The sequence below is a fragment of the Spermophilus citellus genome (genome assembly GCF_964194105.1).
Source record: "Spermophilus citellus genome assembly, chromosome: 9".
NCBI classification, from domain to species: domain Eukaryota; kingdom Metazoa; phylum Chordata; class Mammalia; order Rodentia; family Sciuridae; genus Spermophilus; species Spermophilus citellus.
The window spans coordinates 110231494-110256772 of NC_138191.1; the positions used below are offsets into that span (position 1 = coordinate 110231494).

The window sequence follows — 25279 nt, forward strand, 5'->3', positions numbered from 1 at the left end:
TCCTCTGCTTGTTTTTGGAAGATGGGATCTCACTATGCTTCCCAGGCTGGTTTCAAACTCCTGGGCTCATCGAATCCTCCTGCTTTAGCCTCCCAAGTAGCTGGGACTATAGGTGTGTGCCACCTTTCCTGGATTCCCCTGCAGTGTTTAAGGTTTTTTGTTTTATTTTTGTTTTTGCTTATTTTGAAAAAGCTCTATATAAATGGGGGGCAGAGAGGAAGACAAATTTGGTTTTGATAGGTAAGACCTTAATATGGTATAAAACTTGGGAGTGAGCATTGAATAATTATTTAAATAACTTACATAGGGCTTAAAAACCAAGTAGCACCATGTTACCACTAGAAAGTGAAACACCACCAGGTACTAAAAAGAAAAAGGAGGCACCTTTAAATGTAAAGTTAATTTCACATCAAGTTCTCAATAACTCCTTCTAAAAAAAATTTCAGTTTTGTTTTACAACTGTAATAGCAAAATTCAAACACATCATAAGAAATTTAGGTGAATACTAGTTTATTATGTCTCTCAATCTTTGACTGTAATAACCAAATGTTTATGAAAAAAAACAGAAAGGTACAGAGATGATGAGGGAGGGGAATATGGAGAGACATTATTCCTGGAGAATGTACAAAAACAGGGAACAGTATTCTGTTTCCAAAGCATACTGGACCCAGTTCTACCCAGAGAAAGGTACAGAACCAGCTCATACTTACTGATGCTTCTATGTCAGCAATTTTTTAAATGCAAAGATGAGTTTTAGACGGTTCGATTAACATCCCAAAACCATACAGCTATTGAATGGCCCAAATAACTTAATACATGTCTAAAGTCCCTCCCTCTACACATGTATACGTGCCTCTAAGGTTTTCCACAAATCTCTTAAAAGAAAATCCAGGAGACTAGGTATCGTAAGTTTTAGAGTCAGACACCAAGTGAAGCGAAAAGTGCTTAAGAAGCATCAATATAAATATAATCAAGTTCTTCTGTCAACAAATAAGAGAAGTGAAAACTTTTAACTATTCAAGACCTTCCCTGTTTGTACTTCCCAAGAAAGTCACTGTTAAGGGCTAAGAATGTAGCTCAGTGGTAGACCACTTTGCCTAGTGTGCACAAAGCCCTTGGTTCAATCTCTAGCACTGTGAAGCGAGAGAGAGAGAGAGAGAATTGCTATTAAAATTAGTGAATGTCTCCAACTACACATGACTAATAAATACATAAAAATATGATCAGTATCATTAGCCATAAATAAAGTATAAATCAAAACCACAAAGATAACACCTACTGGGATGGCTAGAATAAAAAAGACATACAGTAGGGTTAGTGAGGATGTAGACAAACTGGAACCCTCACACACTTCTTGCAGAATGTGAAATGGTACAGCTGCTTTGGTTCCTCAAAAGGCTAAACACAGGCTACCATATGGTCTAGTAATTCTATTCTAGGTATATTACTTGAGAGAACTAAATATGAGTCCAGACAAAAACTTGTAAATCAATGTTCACAGGAGCATTAACAGCCAAGAAGAATATTCAGCAACAAAGAGAAATGAAATACTGATACATGCTACAACATGGATGAACCTTAAAAACATTTGCTAAGTGAAAGAAGTCAGTTATTTAAACAAACAAACAAACAAAAAAAAAAAAGGTGCAGTGGCACACACCTGTGCCAGTGACTTAGAACACTGTTATAGGAGGATTACAAGTTCAAGGCCGGCCTTGGCAATTTAACAAGACCCTGTCTCAAAAATAAAAAATTCAAAGTGCTGGGAATGTAGCTCAGAAGAAGTCAGTTACAAAGGATCACATATTATATGACTCCATTTTTATGGGATATCCAGAACAGGCAAATCTATAGGGACACAAAGTAGATTGGTGTGCCTACAAGTAAGCAGAGCCTATAGGGAGACTAGAGGTAATGGCTAGGGGGAACAGGGTTTCTTTGGGGGTGACAAAATGTTGTAAAAATGATTGTGGTGATGTTTGTACAACTATGTTACTATACTAAATGTTACTCAATAGCATATTTTCAATGGGTGGCTTATATGACATTAATTAAATCTCAATAAAGTTATTTCAAAAATTAGTTGATGATCAGCAGGCATGGTGGCAGATGCTTATAATCCCAGTGTCTTGGGAGCTCAGGCAGGAGGATCACAAGTTAAAAGCCAGCCTCAGCAACTTAGCAAGGTCCTAAGCAATTTAGTGAGACCCTGTTTCCAAAAAGGGGTGGAGCTGGGGATGTGATTTAGTTTTAAACACCCCTGGGTTCAATCCCTGGTACAAAAAAAAATAGTGGATGATCAAAAATTTAAAACAAAATTCCAGTCATAGATGAACATAATACTTTTTATTTTATTTATTTTTATGTGGTGCCAAGCATCAAACCCAGTACCTCACACATGCGAGGCAAGTAATCTACCACTGAGTTACAACTGCAGCCCCGGACAGTCAAATTTTGAGAGACCAAGTCTATCCTAACCTAGGCCAATCAATCCCAATCCCCATATATCAATAAGCAAGGAAAACTCAATTCCCTTAGTTTCTAGATGGCTTTAACAAAAGGAATAAATTACACTTAAGTTCTTGAAATAAGAATCTGAGCCCAAGGAGACTTTAAAGATTACTTAGCTCTAATGCACTTGGTTTACATATGAGAAAATCATTGCCTAAAGAAGTTAAGTAACTTGTGTAAGATCGTTTAGTGCAGAAGTGTCAAGAATTGAGTCCAAGAAACTATCTCCTTATTCCCAGTTGTGCTTTTTCCCTCTACAAGGCTTCTATGCTTGATGGGTCAAAATGACATATTATCAACAACATTAAACAGTAAAAAAAAAAAAAAATCCTTCAACAAAAGAAAATAACCAAGGATTGTGATATAGCATTCTTTGATATCCACAGAAAACTTGATTCAGAAAGCCTTTCCTCTAAGACTATGTATTAGAAGGAAACACAAGCAGCTCAATTTCCTTGACCCAAACTATGTTGAGTGCAACACATAGGTCAGAGAAGAAAGTTACGAAGAGAAAGAATGTTTTTTACCCTCATCTGCAATTACTAAAAGATACAGGGGGAAATGATGCTACCCTGATAGCTTTGATGCTTCCATGAATTGATAAGTCTCTCAACTGTAAGAGGGGAATTCCACATGGATTCAACAGCCACATTTCTCTTTGACAAAAAGTCTAACACTAAAAAACAGACTATAGCTGCCCTAGACTTTCCACTCTGAGAAGATCTGGGCTCAACTGGAAGGAGCAGAGTGGAAGCCAGGAATCCCTACTGGAATGAGCAGAGTGAGAAGGGGAGTGAAGGGTAATGCTCTTAGCAGATAAGAATTCTATCATCTGTTTTGAGAATTCCCTAAATTTTAGACTCTACTGATAATATCAGTCAACAATATTAATAGAGGATTCCCTGAGGATGAGGATGATTCTAAAATACAGGAGAGTAGCTTTTAAGTAGCTTTACTTAAAAGGCAGGCACTAGGGTGTAGTGAATAGAGAATCCAGAGTAAAGCTCAAATCCAAATGAAGGAGCAAACTTTTGGTGGGGGTTTAGGTGCATTTAGAGTAAAACCAAGCCCTGAATAATCAGAGTCAGGCAGAGAGACAGCCAGGAATCACCACCATAGGGCCACACTTAGGAAGCAAAAGCAACCCTCCTTTTCTCAACCTCGAACCAGCACCCTTTGTCAGTTGCTTTGATTAAACTCTGTTACCAAGGTCTTCTGACATTTCCCACTGACATGAAGAAGCTAAGAGCTGCAAAAGTCCATACAGTGTTTGGGGATTGGTGAACTACCCTGTGTGGCCATGGCAGAGGCTGCACAGCAAACAGTGCGTGGACTCATTAGTGTTACCATCTGTTCAACTAAAACCTACAATACACAGAGAACAGTTGGAAACTGCAGTGAGTATTTGGAGTTTAAAAACTTCTGGTGGTGTATCTAGAATTCTAACTGAAATTCCAGGAAGGCTAGTGCTTTCTAGATTATATATATATGAATAAAAATGCAAAGATTATTCCATCTGCTAGGTTAAATATTGGCCTTTCCTTTACAAATACTAACCCCTTAAGTCAACAGGAACTAATCAGAGAAAGCATTTCTCCTCCTCCTGAGAAGCACATATTTGAACTTTTTTTTTTTAACATTCTCTAAAGACACTCTTTATCAGCTACCAGGCCCTAGAAATATAGTACAGATAACTTTAAAAGAGCTCATTAGAACTCTAGATTTTTCTTTTTAATGATTCTGCCATGATAAACAGAATTCTTAGGTTTGTGGGCTTGCATTCTTAATTAGATTGTTATATATTTCAGTTGCTTCTATCCTTAACAAATCTTTTTTAAGAATGAATCAAGTCTGTTGTCAATTATTAAAGAGTTATTTACTTATTCCAGAACACAATGTGGTGTTTCCCAAAGGGATATTTAGAAACTCAAGAGATTCCAGATCAACTAAATCTAGAACTTGGGGGGCTTAATTGGTTTTAACCTTACATTGGTCTCTCTGCCAAACACAACATTAATTTAGGTATACCTAGACAGCCAAGCAAGGGATGCCTAAGTTGCAAAAAACAGATCTTGATCTTTAATTCTCAGTTCCTTAATTCAAAGAATTCCAACTTAGAGCAATGATTCTGATTAGCAGTGAACCTCTTTCTAAAATTCCCCAAATGAAAAAATATTATTGGAATTGTAAGGCTGCCAGCCTGAGAAGAGATGAAAAATAGCCAAGGGTTTAAGTAAAGCTCTGGCTGGCCTCCAATTTCTAACAAAGCTATGATGTGTTCCTCCAGCTTTTCCTTTCCCAGGGCCTCCTGTCAACACACAGCACTGAGGCAGAGGCCCAACAGGCAGCACCAGCTACAAATGAGCAGCAGGAAGTCAGAGCATTTGAATTCAACTACAATGTTTAGGGAACAAGCTTAAGGCAGGATCAGTTCAGTTCTTCCAATTGTTAGGTATGAAAGGAGAGTTAAGTGGGGGAATGTTTAGTAGAATGACTTATTGATTTTGATTCTGATTGGAAGATTCATGATTGAGCTTTAGCTCCACACCTCACTAGTTGTATGATCTTGGAAAAGTCACTTCACTTCGCTAATTCTCACTCTCCTTAGTTGTGAAAACTGAGAGTATAAAATACTTTTATCGTGTGTGTGTGTGTGTGTATACTATAAATAAAAGTATTTTATACTGTTTTCACATGTATATATCTCTCTCTCACTCTCTCACACACACACACTCTCATATATATATATATATATATATATATGAATTGAACCCAGGGGTGCTTAACCACTACACCACATCTCCAGCTCTTTTTATTCTGAGACAGAGTCTCACTAAGTTGCTTAGGGCCTCACTAAGTTGCTGAGGGTAGCTTGGAATTCAAGATCCTCCTGCCTCAGCCTACTAAACTGCTGGGAATACAGGTATATGTATTATGGCAATATTTTTATCTTCTTTGGGATTATTGAAGGATCAAGTCAGATCCATTGTACTACCAAAATGTTATTTATTCAAGTCAACAAATAATTACTGGGTACTTCTCATAGCCTAGTACTTGACAGAGAAAATAGTATAATACTGCCCCAACCCTCCATAAGCACTCTAAAAGAGGAGATGGATAGGCGAACACACAAGCATTTCTTCAAATGCCATGGAACAGAGATGGAATTGCAATTAAAATAGGCTAAGAGATGGAAGTCAGAGTCTCTGGAAGGTTATACTGGAGCTTATCCTTAAAGGGTAAATGGGCAATGGCCAGCAGGAGAGGCTGGTAAGTGAATTCTAAGGAGAGAGAAATAAACAAAGAGGTGTGAAAGTACATAAGGTTTAAGGAGCATTGAATTGTCCCTTTGGCTAGAGCACAGGCTACACAGGGGAATCTACTTGGAAATAAAACTGAATAGGTAGGTGGGAAACAGGTTGTGAAGAGTTCTGCATAGTAACAGAGTTAAGTACCATCAACTAGAGGCAACTGGTAGCCACTGAAGCAATTTACAGAGGGGAACAGACATTTTTCCCCTCTTTCTCCTCCTTCTTTGTCCTGAAACTATAAAAATAAGATATAATGTGTGCCTTCCGATTACAATCTGGCAAAAAGATATAATGTATATAAAAAGCTATAACAGGGGCTGGAGATATAGCTCAATTGGTTGAGTGCTTGCCTAGCATGTATAAGGCCCTGGGTTCAATCCCTAGCACCATTAAAGGGGGAAAAAAAAAGCTATAACAGAGGTACATAAGGAACATGCATAAGTATACAAAGAAAAGGGTAGTAGATCCCACATGTAGGGTCACCAAACTATTTGAGGAGGTGTTAAGTTAGTGTTATACGGTTAGAATAGACTTTGGAAATGTATTCCAAGCAGAGAGAAGCCGAACAAAGATACAGAGCCATAAAACAGCATGCCACATAGTTCAGCAAAAGCTTAAGGAATGAGGGGAATTTGGCACTATGAGCCTGGGAAGGTAGGCAGAGCCAGGCATTGCAGGTTAAGAACACATGTTACAGACTTTGGGCTGTGTGAATTGTAAATTTCAGTGTGCCTCTGTCTAGCAGCATGGCCTTAAATAAGTTGTATTCAACCTCACTTTCCTCACAGATAAAAGGGGGGATGTTAATAGAACCTATAGAAGAAGGTCACTGAAGTATTAAATGAGATAATTCACATAAAGGACTTGGTATAAAATATCGGATTTGAGCTGGGCGCGGTGGTGCACACCTGTAATCCCAGCAGCTTGGGAGGCTGAGGTAGGAGGATCACGAGTTCAAAGCCATCCTCAGCAACAGCAAGGCATTAAGCAACTCAGTGAGACCCTGTCTCTAAATAAAATACAAAATAGGGCTGGGGATGTGGCTCAGTGGTTAAGTGCCCCTGAGTTCAATCCCTGGTACCAAAAACAAAAAAGTCTAACTTGCAGGAAGCCCTCTATAAATTATTACTACTAGTATCATTATAGAACACTTAGTTAGAAAACTATTATGATAGTCAAGACAAGAGATAAAGAAGCCCTGGACAAGAGCAGAGGTGATGAATATGGAGAAGAAAAGACAATGTAAGCAATCTTTCCAAGTTGATGGTAATTAGATTTGGCAAAAAGGGAGAGATTATTGACAGTATTAAATCAAATATGATTCTGCATTCCTAACTTGGGAATCTAGGTACATGAATGAAAATATTTAACAATTTAGGATGTGTCAAATATAGGGTATGCCTGAGTAACATCCAGATGCATGTGTCAAGTACACTGTGAGAAACACACGTCTTTGGATTGGACAAGAATACAGGAAAAGGCTCTCTAGTTGCCTCTTTATCCAGGTCTTTTAGTTTGAAACTAAAGTCTAAAGACTTTTATTTTCAGGGCCCACTAAACAAGTGTATGTAACCATCTCCTGGGCCAGAGTTTACTGAACTACAGGAGGACCACTGACCCAAAGAGGAAAAGAAACCCCCAACCAATCAGATTTTCTGTTTGTGCCTTTAGGACCATGCCACTTCAGGGATGTATCTTATCACAGCTCACCACAAATGAGCAGTGAGAGAAATGAATGCAGGGGACCCCCAAAAAGAGACAGAGAGGAGCTGCCGGCAAATTTTGGTTTCATAAAGTCCCATTGCATCTAGACATCAGACTCTAAGAGATCATCCTATATCCACTTTGACTTGTGCTTCTTTGCATTCCAGCAATCAAAATATCCCTATGACTAAAACAGATGAGACTGCTTAAGAATATAGAGAACAAAACAAGAAAATGGTCAAAGTTAGGACTCTGGGGAACAGCAAATGGAAGTCAGAGATGAAGAAAGCCAGTGAAAGAAGCAGAAAAAAGGCATTCACACAGGGAGGAGGAAATTCAGGAAAAAGCAATGTCCTAGAAGTCAATATATAAGAGAAGGTTTCAAGGGATAGACAACAGTGTCCAGTGCTAAAGAGAAATCAAATAAGAGGAAGATAAAATTAGGCCACTAGATTTGGCAATTAAGAGATCACTTCTGACCCTTCCCAGCAGTGGGAATTATTAGAACTCACAAATTTTATTTTCAGATCCTACTGCCACCACAGTGTCTCTGCCTTGATTTTTTTTATAACTTTGTTTATTTATTTATTTGTTTGTTTATTTTTATGTGGTGCTGAGCATTGAACCCAGTGCCTCATATGTGCTAGGTAAGCTCTTTACCACTGAGCCACAACCCCAGCCCTCTGCCTTGATTTTAATAATAAAATCTTCTCAACTCTAGTCATTCTGGGAATGTTCTACATCTTGATTTACAGGGTGGTAAAATTCTTATAAAAATCCATCAATGGAACATTTAAGATTTATATACTTTAGAGAGAAAACAAAGTCCCTTCTGTCCCACCCTTACATAGTAATCAGCTTTAAAAATAAAGAAAAGGGTTTATAAAATAATTTTTAAAGTTAGGAGCAAAGTGTTCTTAGAATCCCAGGAATCATCACCTGGTATCCTCCATCACAGTCTTCTGAGTTAATAGCATGTAATGCTACTGTTCTCACACTGTTATGACTAAGGAGGAGGAAGGGAGTAAGAGAGGGAGGGAAGGCGGGAGGGGACAAGGAGGGTGGGTGATGGAGGGAGGGAGGGCAGGAGGGAGTTAGTCTGTCACATGTGAATCTTCATGGACCCAAGCACACAGTGAGCAATCTGAATCATCTGAGAGAAAGATAGATGCAGCTCAAGAACAGTTTGAGGTGCTAAGGCAGCATACAGACATGGAGTCCTACCTTCATCAAGTGCTTATTGACCCATTTGGTGAATGTTTTCTTCTGAACCCGGTCCCGCTCATCTGCAAAGCAAACAAAAGACACTGATTTAGTACCATGCAATCAACAAGTTCTCACACCCCTGCTTTGCTCACACTCTGGTTCTTCCAGGACCACATAAGAGAGTTGACTTTACCCACAGAACCATGAGATGGTGCCTTCTTGTTAGGAATGCTTGGCCTTCCTCTTTGGTCCTGACCATGTTATTGATTTTAGACAGAATCACTTATCTCAAAATCCACTTGAGCAGGGAACAGAATGATTCCCTGATTTCCTCAATAAGTCCCAGAAGGCCAAAGCTGTGAATACCACCAAAAGAAGGGGTGGGGTGGGATATTACACTGCAGTGGTTAAATCTTACTCTTCAGCCAGGTTTGGGGGCGCATGCCTGTAATCCCAGCGACTCAGGAGGCTGAGGCAGAAGGATCACAAGTTCAAAGCCAGCCTCAGCAACTTAGCAAGGCACTTAACAGCTTAGTGAGACCCTGTCTGTAAATGAAATACAAAGAAGGGCTGGGGATGCGGCTCAGTGGTGAAGTGGCTCAGTGGTTAAGTGCTCCTGAGCTCGATCCCCAGTACAAAAAAAAAAAAAATCTTCCTTGTCATACATCAATCTGCCTGAGCAAGGCTGAACTGCCTCTCTCCCCTACCCCAGTACTTCCTCCATTCCACTTCCCTCACCAACCACTACAAGCAGCCAACTTTTCCTTGCCCATCTCTTCCCTCCCTTTCTTCTTTTTTTTTGGAGGGGGGGGGTAATACTTATTTATTTTTGCATTACAATTCTTAATACACCATTATATCATAATTTATCATTTCTCTGATTATGTTGACTCTTCTCATAAGTCTTACAGAGGCAAACTCCCCCTTTCTCATTTTTTCACCTCTTTAATAAAAATATGACTGTCAATATTTGACAATGACTGCTCCACAGAGGCTGTCCTGCTAAGGACTCATTTTCTCCCACCCCAATTCCCCAGAGCCACTTTCAGAACACTGAGCCATTAGCCCTGTTCCTTTTCTACTTATTTGAAACTCACACCATCCCCTATACCATCTTGTTCAAATCACCCTTGGTGTCATTGGTCACTTCCTCTTGCCCATCCCCTTCTATACAGGAAATCCACCTTAACCTTCCTTGACAACTTGTTTCACATTTTTTATTTCCATATAAACATCACACACAGGCTGACAATGCATCCAAGCATACATGGTTACACTGAATTTGATCTGTAATTCACATCCAGCCACCACACTGCCATGCTCTAAGCCTTATTCCTTCTCCAAACATAACTATTAAGCAGCAGTCGCCTTTATCAATCTCTTATTCCCCCGTTCTCAACTTCAGTCACTCCATCCTTACTCTACCCTTCACTGAAAACTTCTGTGGTTATCCAGTCTGTGCTAGACAGCATGGCTAGCCACTCAAAGCTGCTCTCACCAGGAGCTCTCACGTTCATGATAACAACCTTCAAACTTGAATTACCGCCATTGCTTGATTCTTTCATTTCTTTCCCAAGTCAGAGAACATTTCAGAAGAAATCTGCAGCAGTATATAAATCTGGTTTACTGGTTATTCACACAAACTTTAGCGAGGTTCTTTCTCCCTACTGCCCAGTCATTCTCTTCTTACAGATTCCCTAGTTAAAAGGCACATAGCACCATTTCCAAACAGCGCCAACACACTCTCTCCAACCCCGGTGAATTCACTTATCCACCTATTTTGCTGAGTTTGTAACCAATCGGTAAGCACTTCCTCAATTTTGTCTTTGGTTTTTTATCTTTACTTTGAATCCTTCACTGTTATGCAAGGAACAATTCTCTTCCCACTATGGACCACAGAAATATGAGATGGACATTACAAGTTATCCAGTTTAATTCCTTGCTGATAACATGAATCCCTTCAACAACAAAGAATCTTGCATTCTGGGTTGAAAGGTCTGTCCAAATCTTACATTTATCTATAAAATTCTTGAGATAGTGGAGAATCTACTACCTTGTAAAGCAATACACCAATTTATTAGTTTTATAAAGTGCCATAATCGTCTTCCTTATAAATTTTACCTACTGGCTCTCATTTGAGACTGTTAGGACTTTAAGTCTAATTATTTTTCACTTAATAGGTTTTCAAGTATTTGAAGCCAAGATTCTTATTAGATTTAACCAATCATGCCAACCTATTTTTATCTTTTTAGATGCTGATTAAGTTATCTGATTTCATCATAATCCTTTTCAGGCCCATTTCAACTCCAGACTGAATCAGAACCAGCTTGCAACTAGTCTCATCTAAATACTGGACACTCACACTATTTATTTTCTGTGCATGACATGTTATTTCTCTTCCTCCCCACCCCTCCCAATGCTACTTATCCAACTTCTTCATTCATTCATTTATCCTTTGGATAAATCTTTGTTACAAAAGATCCCAAGAGTTGACAAAAATAGCTCAGCTAGAAGACTGGTAGACTGAAGATAGTTCCCTTAGACTCTGGTTACAGAAATATTACGTCATAATTTCTATCTTTCAAAAGTGATGATAAGTATAACAAAGGAAAGAAATGCTTCAATGCCACTTGATAAGTGTTATAATAGGTAAGCACAGAGTGTTCAAACCTAAGAGAAATGGTTTGGCATACCTGAGTGGAAAGAGAAATGACTAGTGAAAAGAGCTAGTGAAAGTTTCCTAGGAGTTACTCTAACTAATCATAAAAAATGACTATCTAGGAATCTCAGGAGGTAGAGGCAGGAGGACTGCAATTTAGAGATGAGTCTTAGCAACTTAGGGAGACCCTGTCTCACAATAAAAAATAAAAAATAAACAAACGGCCAGGGATGTGGCTCAACGGTTAATGTCCCCTAGGTTAAATCCCTGGTCCCCTCCAAAAAAAAAGTTAACCAGAAAAAGAAGGGCAAGGATAAAGAGGATAAAGTTACTACATGAAATTACATATAATACAAATTCATGGAGACAAAGAGCTATGTTCAGAAAACTGCACAGAAGTAAGGATGGTTGAAGTGGAGATATTAAGTAGTTGATGAGACTCAAAACTAGGTAGGATGACATGAGCCAAATGTTGACCTTTTATGTCTAGATAAGGAGCCCAAACTGTATCCTATACATAAGAGGAAGAACTGAAAGGTTTTAAATAGCAGAATAAGAGGTCAGATTTGTATTTGAGAAAAATTACTTTGGCTGCATTTCCCAACTACTTCAGTTCCCAATAGTCTCTTTGTCCTTCAATTTTTTTTATGATATTTACTGTGCTAATCACTCATTCAGCACTTACATAATTAGACTTCTGAGCTTTTAATATGCTTATTCTTATATCACTAATGAGATCATTAACTCCTTGAAGAAAGAGGCCATGCTTTACTTTTTTGTGTCTCCCACAACTTCTAACAGCTCAAGTTTGACACAGAAAGAACTTAATAAACAAACAAAAACCTTCCTGTTGGCCAACACATGATTAAAAGATTGGCTAAAGAAACACACAAAATAAAATTGGACCTGAATCACTTAAAATAATCCAGTTTGATATGTAAAACCCCTAAGGCCCCAATAAATATCAGTTGTGTGCTAGAACTTTCAGCCATGATGGAAAAATCAGAGCTAACTCCAAGTTTTATGCCCAACATTTTCACAATACCTGACCCACTCTGCTTCATTATACTAATTACCCACATAACCAAGAACTGTCTTATTCTAGTTTTACAAAGTTCTCTCTCTAAAGACATAGTATTCTTTTTTGCTTTTTTTCTTAGAATTTCTCCTATAGCAGCTGGGGTTATAGCTCAGTAGTAGAGTGCTAGCCTAGCACTCTGAGGACCTGGGCTCATCCCAACAGAGGGGATGGGGCGTGTTGTTTGTTCTACAACAATTATAGGTATTTTTTGTAACAGATCAAACAATTCACAGATGGAAAAGAAACCAGTTAACAGATTTTCTTTTAAACTAGTTGGTATTTTTAAGAGGTAGAATTCATTGATTTCTTTTTAGTCCATGGCCTTGTTTGTTTTAGACCTGAAGATATGAGTGACAAATTGAATCTTTTTCTGATCATCTACCAAGTCGTTCCATCATTCCATGAAGATAATGCTCTAGAGAGCCTCAAGGTCTTACATCAGTCATGCTTCCTAAAGCTAAATAACTAACTTTCAATTTGGAAGGAAAAGGATCAAAGTATTTTTTCTAAATATATTTATTAAAGGCAACATGATTGCAAGCCCTTCTCAAGATGAGCTGGATTCCTAGAACTGAGCTGTAAATTCTTTTTTTTTTTTTTTTTTTAAGAGAGAGGAAAGGGGGGGAGAGAGAGAGAGAGAGAGAGAGAGAGAGAGAGAGAGAGAGAGAGAGAGAATTTATTTATTTATTTATTTATTTTAGTTCTTGGCGGACACAACATCTTTGTTGGTATGTGGTGCTGAGGATCGAACCCCGGTCGCCCGCATGCCAGGCGAGCGCGCTACCGCTTGAGCCACATCCCCAGCCCAAGCTGTAAATTCTTTAGAAAAGGATTTTATATGACTGCTAGAGATGGAGAGCATTTTTTCATGTATTTGTTGATTGATTGTATATCCTCCTCTGAGAAGTGTCTGTTCAGGTCCTTGGCCCATTTGTTGATTGGGTTATTTGTTATCTTATTGTCTAATTTTTTGAGTTCTTTGTATACTCTGGATATTAGGGCTCTATCTGAAGTGTGAGGAGTAAAAATTTGTTCCCAGGATGTAGGCTCCCTATTTACCTCTCTTATTGTTTCTCTTGCTGAGAAAAAACTTTTTAGTTTAAGTAAGTCTCATTTGTTGATTCTTGTTATTAACTCTTGTGCTATGGGTGTCCTATTAAGGAATTTGGAGCCCGACCCCACAATATGTAGATCGGAGCCAACTTTTTCTTCTATCAGACGCAGAGTCTCTGATTTGATATCAAGCTCCTTGATCCATTTTGGGTTAACTTTTGTGCATGGCGAGAGAAAGGGATTCAGTTTCATTTTGTTGCATATGGATTTCCAGTTTTCCCAACACCATTTGTTGAAGATGCTATCCTTCCTCCATTGCATGCTTTTAGCCCCTTTATCAAATATAAGATAGTTGTAACTTTGTGGATTAGTCTCTGTGTCCTCTATTCTATACCATTTGTCCACCCGCCTGTGTTGGTACCAGTACCATGCTGTTTTTGTCACTATTGCTCTGTAATATAGTTTGAAATCTGGTATCGCTATACCGCCTGATTCACACTTCCTGCTTAGAATTGCTTTTACTATTCTGGGTCTTTTATTTTTCCATATGAATTTCATGATTGCTTTATCTATTTCTACAAGAAATGCGTTGGGATTTTGGAAGAGCAGGAAGAAAAGATTAATATTAAACGGTGTGGGAAGCCATTCTGACACGTGATTGGGTGACTCCCGTTAAGGGCCTGAGGCGCTTTGGCTCTGTCGAAGCTTTCCCCACCCTTTCCTGATGAGAGAGCCCATCCGTGTGGGGGTGTGCCTGACCACTGACCCCGGGGACCCAATCACTGACCCTGACCTTGGAGTGCAGCCCCCCCTCAACCTTCATTGGATGGAATTCTCCCCTGAATCTCTTGTTCCCCAATAAAGGGCTACTCCCAGGCGTGTTCGCTGTCTCTCTCCTGCTAGCCCTGAGTAATCCTCGCTGCCCTGCTGGGCGGCTAGAGGTGGGAACCAGAGAGGTGAGCCGTCTCAGACCTAGCAATATAAATAAGGTAACTGGTCTGTGTGTTTTATTTCGATCTCTTCTAACTAACTTTATGCCTAGAACCTCATTAATGAAACCACTGCGCAGGCCGCGTGGTAGAAAACGGAGACATGAGATGGGAGGGAAAGGGAGAGAAAAGGGAAATTGCATGGAAATGAAGGGAGACCCTCATTGCTATACAAAATTACATATAAGAGGTTGTGAGGGGAATGGGAAAATAAACAAGGAGAGAAATGAATTACAGTAGATGGGGTAGAGAGAGAAGATGGGAGGGGAGGGGAGGGGGGATAGTAGGGGATAGGAAAGGTAGCAGAATACAATTACTAATAGGGCATTATGTAAAATTGTGGATGTGTAACCGACGTGATTCTGCAATCTGTATTTGGGGTAAAATTGGGGGTTCATAACCCACTTCAATCTAATGTATGAAATATGATATGTCAAGAGCTTTGTAATGTTGTGAACAACCAATAAAAAAAAGGAAGCTGAAAAAATAAAAATAAAAGCACAAAATGAAAAGTAATAAATAAATAAATAAAATAAATAAATAAATAAATAAATAAATAAAATGCAAGGGGCAAAAAAAAAAAGAAAAGGATTTTATAGAACTCTTTTGCCCTGAAAAGCTACAGGATCCTTTCTTAGGATCCTACATTGACAAGCCCATCAATAACATGATAGCTCTTTTCTGATTTATACATTATGACAGAGGATATTAGAGGGTCTGAAGTTTTACATTTTAATGTTTTAGCAAGCCAGGTGTGGTGGCACAAAAACCTGTAATCCCAGGAGGCTGAGGCAGGAAGATAGCAAGTTCAACAACTTCGTGAGGCCCTAAGCAACTTAGTATATACCTTCTCTCAAAATAAAAAATAAAAAAGGGCTGTGGATATAGCTCAGTGGTAAAGCATCCTGGGATTCTATCCCAGTACACCCTGCCCCAAAAAATGTTTTAAAAATTTTAGCAAGGAATTTCACTAGGAAAACCAAGAAGCAACTTTACCTATTATACACGTCTTCAGAATGCGCCAAAGAGTTCAGACTTTCAAACTATTTAATAAATTTTAGGTTTGTCAGACTAATACAATTCCAGTCCCAGCTAAGATCCCCCCACCTAACACTGAAGGTAGGACTTACAGAAAGTACTCTCATGTGAGAGGAAAACAGTCAAAACAGGGTGAAATTTCTTTTAATGTTTCTTGTTCTCTTCAACACTAAAGGTTATGAAATGATAACGAAGAGCCCCACTATTCCACTGAGAAATTCTTAGATCTAATACTTGAGGCACTGATGGCTTATCAATCATTTAATGGTTACCAAATTATAAGCCTTTAATTAGAAGATTTAATACTTGTTTCCAACTTTATTAAAACTACCACAATAGGTCTCCAGACTCTGGGCCACAAATAACTACTCTAATTTTCTTTATTTTGATTTTACTTGAAGATTTGTCTCTCCCTATAACCTAAGTCTGTCCTTCCACCTAACACATGGAACCCACCATTCCCTTCTCTTCAGAAACATTAATCCAAAAATTATCCACTGACCTGTATATCTTCAATTTCTCCCTCTCCATCAGTTCTCTCTCCCAGGCTTCCTGAGCAAGTGTAATGACAATGCTCAGACTCTACTTCTTGCTTCCTACTCACCCATGGGGCTATGGCTTCTAGCCCCACAAATTCACTGTAAGTGCTCTTTCCACAGTCACCTAACCTAGTGGCAATTAAAGTGATCCATCTCACGTTAATTCTCTATGGCTGAAGAGATCATTCCTTCATCTTTTAAACATTCTCCTTTTTGAATCTGATACTCTGTTCTACCTTAGTTTTCCTGCTTTTTTGGTTGTTCCCTCTCTTCTGCCCTCTCCTGAAATGTTTACTCATCCTTAGACCTCTGTTCTTCTTATTCTGTATTAGTTCATTAAATAATGGACCCAAGAACCAAGACTTCTCGGATGGCTTGAAGAGGGACATTCATGAATCACCTAAAATTATATGCAAAGCTTTTGGTGTTATGGGAGAAGAAGAAGAAATCTGGAACTTTAAAAACAAAACAAAACAAAAAAACCACCAAGATAGGAATGCCTGTCCTCTACCTTCTCCCAGAATGGTTGAATCTACTCCCATGGTTTCAACTATAACCTACAGGCTGATAATTCTCAAATCCATCCCTTCAGCTCAGGGCCAAACACCACTCTCATAAAATTACCTCTAAAATGTTGGGTTTGTCTCAAACTCAACTTTTCTTTTTTTTTTCTCTCTCTCTTTTTTCTGGCAGGGGAGGGGGTACCAGGGATTGAACTCAGGGGCACTTAACCACTGAGCCACATCCCCAGCCCTATTTTTTATTTTATTTAGAGACAGGGTCTCACTGAGTTGCTTAGCACCTTGTTTTGCTGAGGTTGGCTGTGAACTTCTGACCTTCCTGCCTCAGCTTCCCAAGAAGCTAGGATTACAGGCGTGCACCACGCCTGGCTACTCAAACTCACCTCCTCTAAAAACAACCTCTTGGGCTAAAAGTGCAGCTCCATATAGAGTGCAAAGCCCTGGGTTCAATCCTTAACACCATTAAAAACAAAACAAAAACCTAAGAGTCCTGTCAGGAGTCTTTTAGAGTAGAAGGATCAGGAAAAGAGAGACTTAAAACGGCATGTATTATTACAAAACTTTTGTTTTAAGAAAACAAAAGCTCAGGGGATAAAGCTCAGGGGTAGAGTGCTTACCTAGCACATGTAAGACCCTGGATTCAATCCCCACCATCTTTAAAAACAAAAGAAAAAGAAAAGAAAGGAAGAAGGGGAAAGAGGGAATATGGGTGAAGAAAAAATTGAACTCTTTTTGCTTCTAAATGTTTCCCCTGCTCTAATGTATCCTTCTCAATACTGCCAACAATATTTCTGGAAAAACTAATTTTGTTACTCTCTACCTTAAAAATCTCCAGTGAATCTTTATTCTCCTAATAACATTAGTAGTTAGCATCTACTAAGTACCTAAGTTAGCACTTAGGTACTAAGCACCTTACATATATTCTTTCTAATGATCAATAGTCCTATAAGATAGGTATTAATTTATTAGAAAGATGAAGTCCAGAGAGGGTAAGCATCTTGCCAGAGATCACAAGATAAAAAGAGTCAAATTTGAGCTCAAATCTACCCAATGCCAAAGCCTGATACCTTCATTCAACTTGGGATATAAGAGTCATTATGATTCCTGCCTGCAACTCACTCCTCTCCACTCTTGGGTGAAAACTAACTTCCAACCTTGTTAAAAATTTTTTCCCTAAATGGAGTTTCCTGTGCTTTCCATGCCTGCCTTTGCACATACTGTTCCCTCTGCATGGAATACAGCTCCCCTCTTTGACTACTCATTCTCTAGCATTCAATTTAACTATGATTTCTTCCAGGAGCTTTTCCAATCTCCTAGACTGTTTAGGTGATTATCCCAGGGATCACTGTTTACTTGTTTCTGTCCTACTCTAAGAACAACAACTTGCGAATAGTCTTGGCACAAAATGAAAGCTTGCACTGAGGTACAAAGTTCTATGTTCTGATCCAAAGTATAGGAATGATGAATGATGAACATAGTTCCTTGTGCATCATGAATTATCCAAAAAACAAATGAGAGAAGAGTTTCTGCTTGTTTCCCTGTGGGCCACAGAAAAATCACAAGTTTTTCAAGAAATTCAGAAGTACCTACCACTTGGAAATCTAAAGGGAAATACAGTGATGGAATAGGCCTGTTCCATGACCTCATAAAGTTTACAATTAGTGCAGAGACCAACATGTAAATAATTAATAACACCAAGAAAGTAAGATATCAGACACATTGCACAAAATAATACTGATACACAGGATTGATTAATTCTGACAGAGATATAAGAGAAGAGTTCATGGAATGCATGGTGTTTGAGTTAAACCTTGAATTACAATAGGATTTTGGCAGCCCAAAAGGGATTAAGGAATTCCAAACAAGATAAAAGAACAAGCAGTGATTTGGAGTACACAGGATGGGTTTCACGAAATATAAATGTAATAGGAATGTTAGTAATGTAATGAAAAAGTAGGGTAGCAAGGTCAGCTAGCTGAGGTCAAAGCACAGAGAACCCAGAGAGCTGTAGTAAAGACTATGTACTTAAGTAGACAAAGAGATGACAATGAAATTTTCTCTGTATCATTCCAATTTTAGTATATGTGCTGCCAAAACAAGCACAACAATTAAATTTTCTAAATCAGTGTGCTTTGGAAGACTGACCTGGCACTGAACTGAAGAAAAACCAGACTATACCAAAGCCACTAACTAACTGGAACCAGTTAGAAGTCTACTGTGATAGACCAAGAAAGAAATCTATGAACCTAAACTAGGGCAGAGGCAACAGGAAAGACAAGAGGGTAAACAGATCTGCATGAAAAGGTACAGGCAGACCCCTATTGACTGGGTGTAGTTGGGATAAAGAAAGGGAGAGTTCAAGATAAGTTTAATGTTTCTAGGCAGAGAGAGTGGAAGGAGAGAAGTAGCTTGAGATAATGAAAATAGGAGGCATTGATTTGATGGGGTAAGGACAAGGATGTGCTATCGAGATCTTGCAGACAGTTGGGATCTTAAGTATGGGGTTCAAAACAGCGGTCAGAATTGAAATACCAATTTGATAGCTGAAGCAATGGCAAGTAGATCAAACAGCCCGTAAAAAACGAATCTTCCTTTCTACATCACCCTTCTATTCAGAATCCTTTGACTCCCAACCAACCAGAAGATCAAGTCCAGTTCTTTAGTTTTCATATTCACGGCTCTCTACAACCCTATGAAATTTAGTTCTGGTTTTTATTCACTATGTTTTAGGTAGCTGAAAAAGACAAAAAACCTATCCTCTGACCTGAGGCAATTTACAATATTCTTCCAGATTTATCTCTAGACTTTTCCCTACCTGACTTAACCACAAGCATTCTGATCACATTGTTTCCAAACATATCTTTCACATCTCTGCCAATATTCACTTTTCTCCCACCTGGGATATATCCTCCTCTTCTTGGATTATCTAACATAGAGTCTCTTCCAGGTCCAGATAAAGTCCCACTTCTTCCTTTAGACCTTTCTGGTCATGCCAGCCACCTCTGGATGACTGTGGTACTCAGTACCAAGAAAGGTGAGTAAAATATTGAGCATGTATAACCTATTATCAGATATCACCATATTTAAGTCTCATTTTTCTATCTGAACTGAGCTCTTTAGAGTCAAGGTTCATATTTTAAATTTCTTTAAGTATCCAACACTTAGAACTTCAGCAGGTATTCAAGATTATCTAATTGTTGGGCTGGAGTTGTAGCTCAGTGGTAGAACACTTGCCTTGCATGCGTGAGGCCCTGGGTTCCATCCCCAGCACCACATAAAAATAAACAAATAAAAACAAAGATGTTATTCCATCTACAACTAAAAAATATTTTTTTAAAAAAAGAATATCTAATTGTTTAACAAATATACATTGACAGCTTACTACACGGCAAGGAAAAGTCTACAAGAACACATTAAGATGATATTTTCAAAGTCAGACTAAGAAGCAATCCCAAGTAATATTTAAGACTGCTTTTCACAGCAGGGTGCATAGATTCCCACTCAGATGTTCCTTTTCCAGCTACAGCTTTTCTAAGTTCTTCTTGCCCATCTGGATCAAGAAGACTGTGTATCACTTAATATTCCCAATGCAAACTCAAAGGAAATAGGCTAAACATGACTGTAATCCCAGCTACTTGGGAGGCTGACGCAAGAGGATTGTAATTCCAGAGCCAGCCAGGGCAACCTGGTGAAAACCTGCCTTAAAATTTAAAGGGGGAGAAAAAAAAAAAAATAAATAAATATATATATATATATATATATATATATATATATATATATATATATATATATATATATATATAAAAGGTTAGGGATGTATGTCAGTGGTAGAGTGCTTTCCTAGCATGTGTGGGCCCTGGGTTCAATCCCCAGCATCACAAAAACAAAAAGAGAAAAGAGATGATATCCACAGAAGTCTTTGCCCCAGAAAACCAAGTGTATGTATATTTGTGCACCTGATTCTGTATAAGAATGAATGAATTAAAAAAAAAAAAAAAAAAACAAGGGAGAGAAATGAATTACAGTAGATGCGGTAGAGAGAGAAGATGGGGGGAGGGGAGGGGAGGGGGGATAGTAGAGGATAGGAAAGGCAGCAGAATACAACAGACACTAGAATGGCAATATGTAAAACAGTGGATGTGTAACTGATGTGATTCTGCAATCTGTATACGGGGTAAAAATGGGAGTTCATAACCCACTTGAATCAAATGTGTGAAATATGATATGTCAAGAGCTATGTAATGTTTTGAGAGACGTTCTTCGCCGAGAGTCGCCGCGGTTTCCTGCTTCAACAGTGCTTGGACTGAACGGCGATCGACCCCCACCCCGGCCGCCGCTCAAAGCCAGCAGCCCTTCGCCACCTCTTCACAGCGCCCTCGGACCGCCCAAGCCTCCGCCACCGCTCCAGCGCCGCGCCTCTCCTCAGCCGCCCTTCATGGCTACCACGTCCCCCTAGCAGGTGCGCCAGAACTACCACCAGGACTCGGAGGCGGCCATCAACCGCCAGATCAACCTGGAGCTCTACGCCTCCTATGTCTACCTGTCCATGTCTTACTACTTTGACCGTGATGATGTGGCTTTGAAGAACTTTGCCAGATATTTACTTCACCAATCTCATGAGGAGAGGGAACATGCTGAGAAATTGATGAAGCTGCAGAACCAACGAGGTGGCCGAATCTTCCTTCAGGATATCAAGAAACCAGACGGTGATGACTGGGAGAGTGGGCTCAATGCAATGGAATGTGCTTTGCACTTGGAGAAAAGTGTGAACCAGTCACTTCTGGAACTGCACAAACTGGCCACTGACAAAAATGACCCCCACTTGTGTGACTTCATTGAGACTCATTACCTGAATGAGCAGGTGAAATCCATCAAAGAATTGGGTGACCATGTAACCAACTTGCGCAAGATGGGAGCCCCAGAATCGGGCATGGCAGAGTATCTCTTTGACAAGCACACCCTGGGAGACAGTGATAAGGAGAGCTAAACCTCAGCCTGACTTTCCCATAGCCCTGCAAGTGACTTCCCTGGTCACCAAGGCAGTGCATGCATATTGGGGTTACCTTTACCTTTTCTATAAGTTGTACCAAAACATCCACTTATGTTCTTTAATTTGTACCATTCCTTCAAATAAAGAAATTTGGTACACCCCCCCCCCAAAAAAAAAGAACTATGTAATGTTTTGAACAACCAATAATAAAAATTTAAAAATAAATAAATAAATTATATATTACACTTCACATAATACAACTACCAGCTATCATTGATGAACTTATTATATGGGAGGCACTGGTCTAAGTGCTTTAATATCATACACTCCCTGTAATGACTCCATGAGTAGGATGTATTTTAATCCCCTTTTCAAGTGAGGAAACTGAGGCACAGAAAGGTTAAGCAATTTTCCCAGTTTCTGTGGCTACAGAGTAGTAGAGCAACAGGCCACAAGTAGACAGTTGTTACCAAAGCCCTCTTTCCTAACTCTTGGGCTATAGTGCCCTTAGGGAATGAAAAGGGGTGGGGTACCTGAAAGTATAAAGTTTTTGCCCTGAAACTTTCAACAGAGATGGGGACTTCCTTGTACTTCTCTGTTATTACAGAAAGAGAGCCCCTGGGCTCTCTGCTTATCTTCAAATGCTTTTAGATGCAGATTATTCTTTCAGGTTTCAGGGAGGAAATCTCAATGTTATGGGTAAGATAAAAAGTTAGACAGCCTGGCAATAACTGGCTAAAACTGTTTCTCCTTCTGCCCCAAACATTAGTATAACATAGCTTATTTTTCAAAAAAAAACCTTCAGTATTTGGCAGCACTGGCCTAGCAGTCAGGAGACATCAGAACCCAAGTTCTGGTGCCTCTCTTCCTCTAAATGTCTTCTGAGGTCCCTTCTCCATCAAACTATCAGCAATTTTGGTGTTAGGGAAAATTTGCCTAATTTTCACAATTTTGTTCCCTTTTAGAGACGGAGGTGTATAAAATCAAAAGATATTGGATTATCAAGCTAGTAGTTCCCACACTTAGATCTCACAGATCAGTAAATGTTCTCAAATATATTACAAAGTATAACATAACGTTGCCAACTTTTTCTTTTGATAAGGATGCCTAAAACCACCATCTAATAACAATGCTTTCGTAAAGTAAAAGTTACTTTAACATAGAAAAGTAGAAAGAACAATTAAAAAATAAATGAAACAAAGTAGGAAGGATGATTTCAGAATAAAGGGCAATTTTTTTAAGTGAGTTTAGCTTTATGAAAAAACACACTACATTTCTGTTATCTTTTTCATTTTACTAAGAATTGATGAATTGATATCTCAATCCAGCACTAGTCAGTGTGCTCTACAGTTTGAAAACCAGGAAACCTGCCATCAAAAAGATCAGGCTCTTAAGTCTCAAGGTCACAGAACACCATTTAAATGAATTCTTCTCCCCTATCAGGAAAGAGCTAAGTTATAGCTAGCAGGACTCTTCCTCTGGCCTCTAATTCTTCTATGGGTCCCTGTCCCCAGACCATCTTCAAGTCCATTCTCTCTGTCACGGCTGACAAAAGTAAAGTGTAAGAGAATTAGCAATAGGCCCCAAAGAGGAAACCTAGGCCATGACTCCTCCCTTCCACCACCACTCCCCAGCTTGCTCAGAGGTAAACTCCGCAACCAACCAACTTCTGCTAAAAATACACCCTGGACTTTCAGCACTGTGCAACATAACTTAAAAGTGGCTTCCTGACAGGCAGAAGCATGAGTATGAATTCAAGCTCTATAAAAAAGTCCCACACCCAAAGCTAGGGCTTTTAACTGCCAGTCACTATGAGTTTAAGAAGTTCCTCAGGAAGCAGGGAACTCTCCCACACACCATCTAGTCTATTCCGCCCCAGTTTTAATAAGCCCAAAGGTTGTAACACCCATAGGGCTTCAAAGACCAGGCTCTCTAATGAATCAAAAAGAACAAGGGCTATTTAGGATCCTCAAGGCCAGAAGAGGGAAAAAAAAACTTCACATACTAACCCATACAACACATGCGGCACACCAGGTGGGCGTTGAACTCGTGTTCATCTTGGTAACTGGGCCACATGGCACCCAGAGTCTGCTGGCCCCACCTAAAAGGAGGGGGTCCCAAAGAACCTCCAGCTAGAGTCCTATGCAACCCCTGCAGCTTCTCAAAAGGCTGTGAGGTGAACAGAGACAGACAGCCTAAGAGCTGTGTGATGAACAGAGAGAGCAGAATAGAGAAGTGGCTCCACCCACAACTTCCTACTGACCTCCTTCTTCCCTTGAGGTCAGAGAGCAAGCTCCTCCCTAGGGCACTTCCAAAAATTGGGTCCAGGTCTTCAGGCAAAGAGCATGCTATTCAAAAGTGGCACCACCCCAGTGTTTCCAGACCAACAGAGCATGCAAGGTGGGAGCTTCGTAAATAAAAGTCCAGTCAACATAGCCAGCAAGCCTTAGCAGACACAAGCTAGTCTTTGAGTTACCTTCCATTTGCCGAACAGAAGCTTGTAACCTGGTGAATCTCAAGACATTTGCAGGACAGTTGTAAGTTAAAAATGGCTTACTGCCAGGTCAGGAACAGTGCATCCATTGCCCAACAACCTGTTCCTCAGGCTCGCCTCTTCTCAAGCAAAAAGTACATCTGAAATTTTAACCAACTGAGTCTCACGATGGAAGAGACTATAATAGAGCAAGCCCCCACACTGTCTGTTGCCAAGAGAGTCCTAGATTCCAAAGGGAGATTAATTTCCCTATACTTACAGCTGCCCAATGAGAAGAGTCACAGTCTCTCCCCAATGATTCCACCTACTTTACAGAGCAGCCCAGCCTCAGGTAGCTTCCAGAGTAGATTAACTCAGCAGATTTCATCAACTTCAGAAATACTGTTTGCTTCTTGCTCCATTCTTTATGCTCATCCAGCCAGGAATGGCATCCCAAAGCCCCCTTCCTCTTCCCAGATCCTCTTACGTTGTCTTTATAGTCAGTGCACTTAATTTGACTGTGCCAGAAATTCCTTTATCCATCTGTGGAGGGCTGCTTGCTTGTATGTCCAACTTGTTTTCTGATTCTTGGCTAATTGTACCAGACACGGGAATGCTGAAGAAACACAATGAAGCGCTTTTCATTCAGATGGCCCAGCCCATCTATTTCTTCTTCACAATTCTGATCCAACCAGGGAATAGAACTGAGCTCCTGTGGAAGGCTGGACAGACACTCCAATCTTGCCCCATACCACTGCTGATAAGGGCCTAATCACTGGCTCTGCTCTAGCTCCCTAAATAGAACAACTTCTTTAGGCTAATGCTGCTTTCAATCCTGTTCCTAAGGACAGGGAGAGAGCAGCAGCACCCAGGAAAGCAAGTTTCCAGAAAGTGGCCGAAAAGACCACAGTGAAAATAAGTAAATGTGAGTTTGCCTAGCAGGCCACTCAGTTTAAACAAGCACTGTGACCTCCTCAATAACCTGACAACTTCCTTCATTCCCAACTGGGCATTCCTCCCACCTATAAACTGCTAATAATCCTGCTACTGCTTACTAATAAAGAACCTCACAGCTGACTTTATCCCTCCTTGCCTAAGCTCTTGGTCACCCCAATAACCTGTGACAATCGTACTTGTGATTCTCCTGCCTCAGCCTCCTTAGTAGCTGGGTGTGCCATAGCATTGTCCCCCTTCTCAGACATTC

At 39.7% G+C, this 25279-nt stretch overlaps 1 protein-coding gene and 1 pseudogene across 18 annotated transcripts in view; one reads left to right on the top strand and one right to left on the bottom strand.

The window, feature by feature from the left end:
* Window positions 1–25279, bottom strand: part of MACF1 (microtubule actin crosslinking factor 1) — a gene marked incomplete at its 5' end in the record, with an annotated part of 350743 nt that overhangs the window by 214589 nt on the left and 110875 nt on the right. For all 17 annotated transcript variants that reach the window (XR_014023452.1, XR_014023453.1, XM_081305387.1 and 14 more), the window contains one exon: window positions 8751–8812. Coding sequence is in view for 15 of the 17 variants with exons in the window: in XM_081305387.1 (XP_081161513.1) it covers window positions 8751–8812 (62 nt within the window). The remainder of the gene's footprint in view (window positions 1–8750; window positions 8813–25279) is intronic.
* On the top strand, window positions 21048–21753 carry LOC308656820 (ferritin heavy chain-like; annotated as a pseudogene). The gene has a single exon. The product of its transcript is annotated as a ferritin heavy chain-like (transcript).